This window comes from Electrophorus electricus, chromosome 1 (assembly GCF_041902795.1).
Source record: "Electrophorus electricus isolate QZ-2024a chromosome 1, ASM4190279v1, whole genome shotgun sequence".
Classification (NCBI taxonomy): Eukaryota; Metazoa; Chordata; class Actinopteri; order Gymnotiformes; family Gymnotidae; genus Electrophorus; species Electrophorus electricus.
In genome coordinates this window covers 9,165,072-9,177,666 of record NC_137497.1, presented here as the reverse complement: position 1 = coordinate 9,177,666, position 12,595 = coordinate 9,165,072, and the positions used below count along the sequence as shown (strand labels likewise).

Genomic DNA, 12,595 nt, shown 5'->3' with positions numbered 1-12,595 from the left:
ACAACCGCTCCACTGACGATGCAATTGCACATCTGCTCCACACTACACTGACTCACCTGGACGAAGAGAGGGGAAATTATGTTAAAATGCTATTTGTCGACTACAGTTCAGCATTTAACACTATCATCCCCTCCCTACTCACTACTAAGTTGGGAGATCTAGGACTGCATACATCCCTGTGCGACTGGATCTCCAACTTCCTAACAGACAGACCACAATCAGTACGAGTGGGCAACTGCGCCTCATCCACCCTCACCCTCAGCACTGGAGCTCCTCAGGGTTGTGTCCTAAGCCCCCTGCTCTACTCACTGTACACCTACAACTGCACAGCCACTTCCAGCTCTAACATCATTGTCAAGTTTGCTGACGACACCGTTGTCGTGGGTCTGATCTCGGACAACGACGAGAGGACCTACCTGGAGGAGATTAAACACCTGGAAAACTGGTGCCAGGAAAATAATCTCCTCCTAAACGTCAGTAAGACAAAGGAGCTGATCGTGGATTGCAGCAAGAAGCAGGTGCGGCACTACCAACCTGTGAGGATCAGTGGAACCACGGTGGAGAGAGTAGATAGTTTCAGGTACCTTGGAGTTCACATCTCGCAGGACCTGTCCTGGTTCTGCCATACCAACTCCCTGGCAAAGAAGGCTCGTCAGCGTCTTTACCACCTCAGATGCCTAAGAGACTTCAGACTGCCCTCCAAGGTACTGCTGAACTTCTACACCTGCACTATCGAGAGCATCCTCACGGGAAACATCACAGTCTGGTTTGGGAATAGCACCAAGCAGGACAGACAAGCACTCCAAAGGGTAGTGCGTTCAGCAGAGCGCATCACTCACACGGAACTTCCTGACCTGCAGACCATCTACTACAAGCGGTGCCAGACCAAGGCCAGGAAAATTGTGAAGGACCCCACCCATCCCAACAATAGACTCTTCTCTCTGTTGAGGTCAGGGAGGCACTTCCGCTCCCTGAAGACCAAGACAGAGAGGCTGAAGAGGAGCTTCTTCCCACAGGCCATTCAGGCCCTGAATCAGGGAAACTGATAAACTGTGGGGACCAACACCACCATGTAACATGACTGTATATCTGTACATCTGTATATATAGATTTATACTCAATTACCCTGTTACACAACAACTGTAGATATGTTATTATACAAAATGGATCTGTACATTCTGTAGATTGTGTACCTATATACCCAACCATATACATTGTACATTGTGTATATAATCATAATATACATATATTGTACATACATTGTTAATATATTTTTGTACATACATAGAATATATATATATTTATCTGCATATATATATTTTTCTCTATGCACCCCTGTTTCTCTTCCCCAGTTTGGACAGAGCACTCTCCACCATTTCACTGCGCGTTATTGTACATTGTGTATATAATCATAATATACATATATTGTACATACATTGTTAATATATTTTTGTATATACATAGAATATATATATTTATCTGCATATATATATTTTTCTCTATGCACCCCTGTTTCTCTTCCTCAGTTTGGACAGAGCACTCTCCACCATTTCACTGCGCGTTATTGTACATTGTGTATATAATCATAATATACATATATTGTACATACATTGTTAATATATTTTTGTATATACATAGAATATATATATTTATCTGCATATATATATTTTTCTCGATGCACCCCTGTTTCTCTTCCTCAGTTTGGACAGAGCACTCTCCACCATTTCACTGCACGTTACACTGTGTATGACTATGTATCTGACGAATAAACCGAACTTGAAACTTGAAACTTGAATATGGTATAAACACAGACAGAGAGGGAGATATAGTATAAACACACACACATGGAGATATTGTATACACACACACACACACAGAGGGAAATATGGTATAAACACACACACACAGGGATATTTGATAATTATAACAAGACAAGACTTGTTCTTCTACTCTTGTGATGTAATGGGACTGAAATGTGCTCATACTGGTTTGATTCCTTCTAAAGAGAAAAACGTGCAGCTAGATTATTGTTCAGACAGAAACTGAGAGTGTGTGTACAGGTGGACTCCAGTGAAGAAACAGAGAGTGTGTGTACAGGTGTACAGGTAAAAACTCAGATTGACTGTCTCTTGTTCAGTTAATTAATACAGATGTCACTGATGTTGCAATTATGTTCAAATGTATTATTGAACTACTGAATACATTTGTTCTAAAGTACAGTCTGAAGTTCTGTAGATCACATAAGAGTTAAACACAGCACAGTGCCTCTTGAAACTGTCCCATTGATGGTGATGAAGAGAGGCTTGATCATTTGTGGAGTCATGGTCAGATGATTCGTAGGGCTGGTGAAGAGAGTCACAGTAACTTTTCTTCATCACAATCCTGCCCATTGTAGCCAACATTCAATAGTTACCACACAGGAATCTGGTTTGTTTCACAGAGTCAACCAGTAGTTGTAGGAACAGCTGATGGGTGTTTTTGGTGCTTGAGAAATGTTATCCAACTTGTTCTGTTTTTACCTCTTAAATGCTCACTGAGTCGAGAATCGAAGGGTGAAGTTTCAATGACCAAATAAGATTTGATTCCACTTATTAGCACAATCAACCATTTACATTTCAGATACATTTCAGTTCAGTTTTGTGCTAATGTTCAAATTATTTCAGGATGTTAAAGGTGTGCACTGTTTAAATGTAATGACGTGTAAACTGCAACAGACAGATAAGTTGAGAGAGAACTCCAGAAAACTTATACACCTTACAGCAGTTTGATTTGATCAGTTTCTCTTGTGTTGTTTTTAGAATACAATAAACAGACTTGTATCTATTTATTAAGGTCCTTTTCATGATCATTAAACATTGGGGATGTTTTGTCTTCTTGGGGATGTATTTTGTTTTAAGAGTACAATAGTTGGTGGAACAATTGATCCTTAATGGGTATCACGGCTGTGATGATCAGCTCAGCCTCGTCAGGTGCAGTGTTTAACGTTTTTTTCTAGGGACATGTAGAGTTGCTGACCCTTTATCTCACTCCTCACTGTGACGCTTCTAAAACTGAGACTTTAATTTTGAGTTATTTGGATACTTTTCCTCTGATGTGTTTGGTCTTGATTTGCTGTATATTTTATGCTCAACCATATGTCCAGTGTGGCTGCAGTTATTATTAGCATCTCCACATTTAAGGTTATTAAAAGAACAACAACATCCATTACAACATTTTTCAAAATGTGTAAAGGTATAATAAAAGGTGTAATAAAATATGGTTTTAGAATTTATTCTCATGAATACATTATACAGGCTAACAGTATAATAGCTGTTAAAGGAGTAAAGCAATGTGTGGTCTACTGGACAATGATACCAGTAGAATCTTACATTCACTGATATTCATATATTTTTTAAGAATCTGACTTTGCCCTTAACACTTGAATTAAATGTAGATTCAATTATTAATATTTAACATTTTCATGTGAAGTTACTGTATACAGATTTTGTTAATGAAAATCACACTTTAAATCTGACTTTAAATCACACTTATCTTTGCTCCGTTTGATCTGAACGTAAAATCTAAGCAGAACGTTGGTAGAAAGCTGGTCAATACGCAGTTAGATAACTCGCCACAAGATGGCACTAATGTAACGTGATTACAAGTGTCAAATAAATGTTGGAGTACATGTAGAACACTATATTTAAGAGCTCCAGAAGAAGGGTAATAGTGTCATGAACCAGAAACATTCACACTGCAGTGACATCAGGTTCATTATAATCAGTGTTTCAGTGTCCTGCTCCTATTATTTAGGGATGAACTGTTGACAAGGAGCAGAGAGCAGCATCTCCAGTGTCCAGCTGTGTGTGTGAAGAGGACCAACTCCATGATGGAGCCTCATAACACCAGCAGTGGAGGAGGAACCTCTATCCCAAAGTGAGGATCTTTCCATCAGCACTTAATCTGAGTAAACAGGAAGAGGGAATATTCAGAATAAATGAGATGTAGTGAAGGATGTAATTACTCAACACTTACCGCATCTTCATTAGGGTAAAGAGAGCAGAGTCTCCAGCACCCAGCTTTGTGTCTATGAAGAGTGACTGGTCCACGAGGAACCCTCCTGAGGAACCCTTACAGTCAGAGACACTGACTGTAAGGCAGTAAATATCATCTCAGTCAGAGAGACACTGAATGTAAGACAGTAAATATAATCTCACTAAGAGAGACACTGACATTGACTGTAAGGCACCTGAAGGAATAAAATTAAATGCTTTAGTCTTGTAAACACCTACTGTTAATACCTCTATATCACCACTAAATGTCATCTTATACCTATCCAGAGCTTACATGATTCTTACTGTTAATACCTCTATATTGACATTAAATTTCATCTTATACATACCTAGAGCTTACATGTCTCCTCACCTTGAGACCCTGAGGAATCTTCATCTATCTAAGTGGGTGCCAGTGGAGAGGTTCTGCAGATTCATGTGTCTATGGTGTCTGTATTTTGTCTGGGTCAGAACAATTGTGTTTCTTTGAAATGCTTTGAAGTGTTTGTGACTTGATAGAATAAAGCACACTGTCTTCTCTGGGCTGTTTGTCCCTGAACTACTTTCCTAAGAGAGGATAAAAATGATTGTATTTTCTGATCATATTCTAATACTAAATAATATACATTATTTGATCAGTCCATAAATATAAAATATATTCTAATTTTTCTAATACTAATTTTCTCATTTTTGATGATTGTGTATAGTCTTATTATTAACATCATTACTGTATGAGGTTACTGACTGTTGGTGTATATATGCTCTCAGTCTGACTGTACTACATAGTGTTATGATGTGTGTGTATTTCTCCATCTCTTCCTGTCTTGTATTTTATGAATCTCTTCTCTTCCTCTCATCCTCCTTTTCTCCTTTGTCTCTGTTAGCAGGGGGAGGGATAATCTCCTCCAGGTGTCCAGGTGTGGAGTGTATGATGATGATCTCCTCCAGGTGTCCAGGTGTGCAGTGTGTGAGCAGGTTCTGACAGATCCAGTCTCCATCACCTGTGGACACAAGCTTTGCAGACAGTGTATCAGCAGCTTCTGGCACCAGTCTGCTCCATCAGGAGACTTTGCCTGTACCCAGTGCAGAAAGAGATCCAGAACCAGTCCTGTTTTACACCCACACAAAGACATGGAAGAGTCCATACAGCAGGACCCTCAGACACCAGTGGATGATGTCCTGCACATAGTCTTACACACACACAAAACCAGCATGAAGAACAAATATGAGAGTTTATTTGAGGGACTCAAATCACAAGAGAATAAAACTCTCCTGAACAGGGTTTACACACAACTGTACATCATAGAGGGAGAGAGAGAAGGAGTGAATGAAGAACATGAGGTTTTGCAGATGAAGAAAACACTCAGGAAACAACTGGTACAAGACACTCCAATCCACTGCTCAGAGATCTTTAAACCTGTACAAGGTCCTGAAGTAGACGTGGAGGAAGAGCATAACAGAGCTGTGATGGCTGAAGGTCTCAGACACACAGAACCAAAAGAAGCTAAAGGCCCAGAAGTGCCAAAGCTCAAAATTGTGCTGACTAAAGGCATTGCAGGCATTGGGAAAACTGTTTCTGTGCAGAAGTTCATTCTGGACTGGGCCAAGGGAAAAGCGAATCAGGATGTAGATTTCATGTTTGTGCTTCCATTCCGGGAATTGAATCTGATTAAATGTGACCTGCATAGACTCCTTTGTAACTTCCACCCTGAGATAAAAGACCTGGACCCAAAGATATATGATGTGCGCAAAGTTGTGTTCATCTTTGATGGCCTGGATGAAAGCAGAACTCCACTGAACTTTTGCCAGTGTAATAAAGTGTCTGACATAAGCATGACGACATCAGTGGGTGTACTAATGTCAAACCTCATCAAAGGAGAGCTGTTTCCCTCTGCTCTTATCTGGATAACCTCCCGACCAGCAGCAGCCAATCAAATTCCTCCTCAGTACATCAACCGTGTGACAGAAATACAGGGATTCACTGACCCACAGAAGGAGGAGTACTTCAGTAAGAGAATCAGTGACCAAGACCAAGCTGAGAAAATCATCTCACACATAAAGACAGCAAAGAGTCTCCACATCATGTGTCATATACCAGTCTTCTGTTGGATCTCAGCCACTGTGCTTCAGGAAATATTAAAACAAACTCATACAGAAATCCCCAAAACTCTGGCTGAGATGTACATACAATCCCTGCACACACAGATAAACATGAAGAATGAGAAATATGAGGGGGAAAAGGAAAGAGATCAAAAGAAACATCTAGAATCCAACAGATCCATGATTCTGAAACTGGCTAAACTGGTTTTCAACATCTGATGAAGGGAAACATGTTGTTCTATGAAGAGGACCTGAGAGACTGTGGAATTGATGTCACTGAGGCCTCTGTGTACTCTGGGATCTGCACTCAGATCTTTAGGGAGGAAACTGTGCTTTACCAAAGGAAGATCTACTGCTTTGTACATCTGAGCTTTCAGGAGTTCCTGGCTGCTCTCTATGTGTTTCACTGCTTTATCAGCAATAACATAACAGCACTGCAGGATTTTCAGCTACAGTCCAGTTGCAGATCTGAGAATGTTTCTCTCCATGAGCTGCTGATCATAGTAGTGGATAAAGCCTTAAAGAGTCAGAATGGACACCTGGACCTTTTCCTCCGTTTCTTGCTGGAGTCCAATCAGAGACTTCTACAAGGCCTACTGACACACACACACAGCAGCCCGGAGAGCATCACGGACATAGTCCAGTACATCAAAGATCAAATACGAACAGAGGACCTGCCCCATGAGAGATCCATCAACCTGTTCCTCTGTCTGTCTGAAATGAAAGACCAGCCAGAGAGTTTCAGGACTATGTACAATCAGAGAAACACTCAGGAGAGACGCTCTGGACAGTGTTCAGCACTAGCCTACATTCTGACCTCAGAGGAGGTGCTGGATGAGTTGGACTTGAAGAAATACAACACATCAGAGGAGGGATACAGGAGACTGATCCCAGCTGCTACAAACTGTGGGAAGGCTCTGTGAGTGTTTAACTATTATTTATTTAATAATTTCTATTAGTAATTGAGTACTGATGGCTAAATCTGTCATTCAGTCTCATGGAAGAAGCCTCATAGCTTTAGAGTTGATAGCCTGGATTAGCTGTTCCCAGACCTTTTTTATTTGGTGTCCCTCCATATTGTCCAGTATTCCCTCAACTCTCTCACTCCACAACACACCACAAGGTGGCAAAATAGAACCAGCAAAATCATTTGATGTATTTTAATATGAAAATATCCCTTAGTTTTTAAATATTTTTTAAATATTTTTTTTTTTTACATTTTTGTCTCTTCCCTCTTTCTGTCAGTGTAGCCCAGAATGTGATTCACTTACAAAGGCTTTTACTAAACAACATTTTTACATTTTACTAACATGACATATATATATATATATATATATATATATATATATATATATATATATATATATATATATATATATATATTGGGAGGTATGTGTCTGTGAATTAAAACTAGTCTTAATGAGTGTTAATGGGAGGTATGTGACTATGCATAAACAGTCAAGGTTCTCACTATTTTCTAGAGATCATTTTCCAGGACTTTTCCAGGACATGATGATCTAGCTGGTATGACAGACAGGGATCTGTTCATACACTAATTTGTTCCTCTCTGTAATGATTGTCAGTCCCATCTGCCTTGGTGCAGAAGAAGGCTTTGACTGGCAGCAGATGTAATTTTTGCAGTCAGCGAGCAGATGGGTTTCCATTTGTGTATGCAGATACACTTTCACTTTCACTTGTATTAAATGCAATCAAGATCCATCTCTGACCACTTCTGACTGTGGTTTGATGATCTGATTACAGTGGGTCTTGGTTGTTTATGCCTTTAATTTCATGTGGTAGAGGGCAGTCCGAATGTGATGTGATCAATACGTTCTGTCACTATATCTTAGTTATCTCATAATTTTAACTGTTACTTTAGTTTTAATTCCTTGTATGCAGTCACATCACTTTTCTAATAATCTATGTGTTGTGTAGTAATACTTTTATAAATTACCCAAGATTTGTTGACTCATTAATTAATATTATAGATCTAATTATTGTGAGGCCCGAGTTTCTGTTTAACAAACTTGCTCCAGGCTCTTTCAGACATTGATTAGTTCTGTCTAGTTCTAGTTCTTTGTAGCTCTTTTTTATTGATTTTATTTATATAACAAAAAGTGAATAATAGGTAATAATACGTATTAGAGATTAATTTAATTAACTGTGTGTTTTTTAATTCAATATCTCTGATACTAGTTTGTTTAGACTGACTTGCTTGTTTTCTTGTTTTCTTTCTCAAGCTGTTCAAATCATTTCTGTGAAATTTGATTTCTCAGACCCTGTTTAAATTTGCTTTTATCTGTGTTTGCAGACTACATAACTGTAATCTCGACACAGATTTGTGTAAAGCTCTATTTTCCACTTTGGCATCATTAAATTCCCCCCTGAGAGAACTGTTTATCAATATCAGCAACCAAAAGATGAAGAAATGAAGCTGCTTTCTGATGGGTTGAAGAGTTCACATTGTAAACTGGAGATACTCAGGTGAGCACAATGTAAACTGGAGATACTCAGGTGAGCACAATGTAAACTAGAAATGCTCAGGTGAGCATAATGTAAACTGGAGATGCTCAGGTGAGACACTGTAAACTGGAGATACTCAGGTGATCACAATGTAAACTGGAGATACTCATGTGAGACACTGTAAACTGGAGATTCTCAGGTGAGCACACTGTAAACTGGAGATACTCAGGTGAGACACTGTAAAGTGGAGATACTCAGGTAAGCTTTCTGTCAGTTCTTTCCGGAATGAAAAATAATATTTTACAAACAAAAACCTGAAGGAATATTTTATAAAGGTAATATTAAAAAATACTGTAGTAAGAGGCCAATTGTTTAACTTAATTTGAACTCAAAATATTGGAACTTAATTAGGCTAAATAATAAAAATTAAGGTGTTGTAACAAGGTTAGAAGCAATTAGCAATTACAAGGCAGTTATCATTATAGGTTCAATTATACAAATGTAAAATCTAGGCTGGGTGAAGTTAATACATTGGACAAGTGCAATGTTGGTGTTTGAAATTAAACATGAAGAATGTAGAAGCAACATAAACTGGGCTTGAACTGGCAACCTTCTGATTACAAGTCAAGTTCCTTAACCATAGAGCATCGAGTTTTTTCATAATTATTTTTTCATTTGTTTTGTCTGCAAATTTTCCTGTCTTTCACTATTTATTTTTTATCACTTGATTGTTTAGTCTACAGAAATTATACATGTATGCAATTCATGTAAAAAAAAAATAGCAATTAATGAATAATTATTGTTAACAGAATGTTGTTTGTTATTTCTATGTGCCTTAATTTCACACAGTTTTAACACTAAACTTATTTTCTCTGTCTTTGCAGTCTTACAGGCTATAATCTCACAGCATACAGCAGCAAAAGTCCCTTCTCTGTTGTGACATCAGCAAAGTCCTTCCTGAGAGATCTGCACCTCAGCAATTGTGACACTCAGGATTCAGGAGTGGAGCAGCTGTCTGCTGCACTGAAGAGTTCACACTGTAAACTGGAGATTCTCAGGTGGACTTTCTGTGAATTTATTACTGAATTGAAAGTTAAGAAAAGATGGAATAGTGATGCATGATGGGATAGTGATGTATGATAGGATAGAGATGCATTATGGGACAGTGATGCGTGTTGGGATAGTGAAGCATGATGGGATAGTGTCATATGATGGGATAGTGATGCATGATGGTACAGTGATGTGTGATGGGATAGTGAAGCATGATGGGATAGTGATGTATGTTGGGATAGTGAAGTCAACTGTGCCCTGGATGAATGTCCGTATTATCTCAATTTCAATAAATGAGTCTTAAAGTACTATAATGAATGAATTAATTTACCATTTTCTTCATTGTTTAAGGGTAGAGTTTTCTGCAGTTCTCCTTTCTGGTGAATAATTATAAATTAAAATAATGGTCTCTAAATAAATATAACAAACAGCGATGTTGAAAATGAAACATAAAGTCTTAGAGTACAACTGAAGAACAGTTAAACATGAATCACAAAACAGTTTTACATTCCAACTGGAGAACAGTTAACCCCCTTATGCACCAACGCCCCCTAGCGGGCCAGCGGGTGAGCCCAAACGGGCATACTCAAATAAATTACTTGATAACATCAAATATTCTTAAAGTACAGTACATTTATCAACATAACATTTCTTAGGACTAATACAAATACCTGCTTACCAATTTTTAGTCATCTACATGCATCCGTTTACCAGAAATTTAATGCTGAAGACACCGTGTTTTTCGGGTAAATTTCCACAAAAACGTGCCTGCCTTTTTAAGTTGCCTTTTAAAACATTCTTCCGGTATAGGATAAGTTCAGATTTTGTCATAGAAAATTCAATTACTCTCAAAACAATTGTGTGACATGTTAAGTGTTAGTGAAGTTCTTTAATTGTGTACTCACTTCTTTGCGTAAAAACACGCGTTCAGTTCCTTCGTAAGCAACTCCAAAATATGCAAGCCTTTGGTTAATTCAAAATGCACGTTACTGACACAAAAGTGTTCCTGAATAGAGCATTAGTCCCCCCTTATTGATTTCTATTGGCCATTGCAGTACCATTGTCTTGGAGTGACAGCAATTTTCACCTATGTGTGAAGGGGGAAGGGGAGGGGGTGGTGACTATCACCAGGTGTTTCCAAGTGTTTCTAGGGCAAGCGGCATGATTGGCAGCTGTTTCATCAAATAAAGGAGGGTTAGAAAACATAGACCCCTCATTTGCCTTATTTAGTCATCCCTTTAAAGCGCAAAACAGTCTTAGATTACAACTGGAGAACAGTTAAACATAAAGCACAAAACAGTCTTAGACTACAACTGGAGAACAGTTAAACATAAAGCACAAAACAGTCTTAGACTACAACTGGAGAACAGTTAAACATAAAGCACAAAACAGTCTTAGACTACAACTGGAGAACAGTTAAACATAAAGCACAAAACAGTCTTAGACTACAACTGGAGAACAGCTAAACATAAAGCACAAAACAGTCTTAGACTACAACTGGAGAACAGCTAAACATAAAGCACAAAACAGTCTTAGACTACAACTGGAGAACAGCTAAACATAAAACACAAAACAGTCTTAGACTACAACTGGAGAACAGCTAAACATAAAGCACAAAACAGTCTTAGACTACAACTGGAGAACAGCTAAACATAAAGAATAAAACAGTCTTACACTTCAACAAGAGATCAGTGGCAGGTCTGCACACTTCTGTTGCTATGGAAACAAAAAGACTACCAATGATTATTACAAATTGTTTAATTACATTGGGAATAATTACATCAAGAAGAATTTTTTAATCATGAAAACGTTAAAAAATATTTAAAATATATATGTATTTAAAAACCTTCCAGACAAAAAAGTTTACAGTTTCATGGTTTTTAATTGCAAACTTTTCTTTACTCTACTGTTTGCTACGTGCAAACACATTTTCCTCTTTCTCCCTCCTTTCTGCAGACTGTCTTACTGTTTGGTCACAGAGGAAGGCTGTTCTTCTCTGGCTTCAGCTCTGAGGTCAAACCCCTCTCAGCTGAAAGAACTGGACCTGACATACAACCACCCAGGAGAGTCAGGAGTGAAGCTGCTCTCTGCTAGACTGGAGGATCCCCACTGAACACTGGACACACTCAGATATGTACAAATCCCCTGTCCTTGATCTGATCTGATAATAAACAGTGTGCTCTCAAATACAACCTGCTCTCAGGTGTGTGTGTGTGTGTGTGTGTGTGTGTGTGTGTGGGTGTGTGTGTGTGTGTGTGGTGTTTTTGACCTACTGAATGTATGTGTGATATTACTCCCTGTAATTACACAGATAATACTGGTAAGACATCACATAGAAAATACATGTAACACATGACATGGACAATACGTGTAAAGGTGTAAAAAAAGAAAAAGAAACAGAGAAAAATTTAAAAACAGCAGAAATGGATAAATAATGAAAACTAATACACAGTTCAGTCCACATAAATCACTGTGGTTCAAACTGTGTGAATGGTTTTGAAACAGTGAATCCAGAATTGTTAACGTTAATGTTTGTTAACAACTGTAAAAATCTGTAAAAGCAGTCATATCAAATCGTTACCACGTGTGTTCAGGTTAATGTGTTAATATTGATGTACAGTAGCTGCAGTATAACATAACTTCTGGCCCCAATAAACACCTTCATCCCTTTAATTGCAAATTTTGAAATTAACTTTCAGTCTATGATTTAAATATTTTCTTTACACAGAGTGAGAGAGATATAGTGCTAATATCTTAAAGTATTCAAACTTTTAAAATAGTAATAATAATAATAATAATAATAATAATAATAACCTTTATTGAAATCAGAGAGCAGAATTTTCAAGTTAAATTCTTAGATTTGATGTTAAATTCTAAGCAATTATTATTTGTGTGTGTGTGTGTGTGTGTGTGTGTGAGAGAGAGAGAGAGAGAGAGAGAGATACATAGAG

At 38.1% G+C, this 12,595-nt stretch overlaps 3 protein-coding genes across 4 annotated transcripts in view; all 3 read left to right on the top strand.

Annotated features, from left to right (window-relative positions):
• LOC113569406 (NACHT, LRR and PYD domains-containing protein 3-like) overlaps positions 1-12,595 on the top strand; it is a 429,360-nt gene that overhangs the window by 256,066 nt on the left and 160,699 nt on the right. The window lies entirely within an intron of this gene.
• On the top strand, positions 2,033-6,350 carry LOC145643349 (protein NLRC3-like). The gene is made up of 6 exons (XM_081711350.1): positions 2,033-2,105; positions 3,793-3,915; positions 4,029-4,172; positions 4,386-4,436; positions 4,916-5,471; positions 5,559-6,350. Exons 4-6 carry the CDS (start codon positions 4,393-4,395, stop codon positions 6,348-6,350), a joined length of 1,392 nt encoding a protein of 463 aa, XP_081567476.1. The 5' UTR covers positions 2,033-2,105; positions 3,793-3,915; positions 4,029-4,172; positions 4,386-4,392.
• Positions 6,751-12,452, top strand: LOC113569176 (ribonuclease inhibitor-like). The gene is made up of 4 exons (XM_081711327.1): positions 6,751-7,050; positions 8,443-8,615; positions 9,479-9,652; positions 11,601-12,452. The coding sequence occupies exons 2-4, from the start codon at positions 8,560-8,562 to the stop codon at positions 11,755-11,757; spliced, it is 387 nt and encodes a 128-aa protein (XP_081567453.1). The 5' UTR covers positions 6,751-7,050; positions 8,443-8,559; the 3' UTR covers positions 11,758-12,452.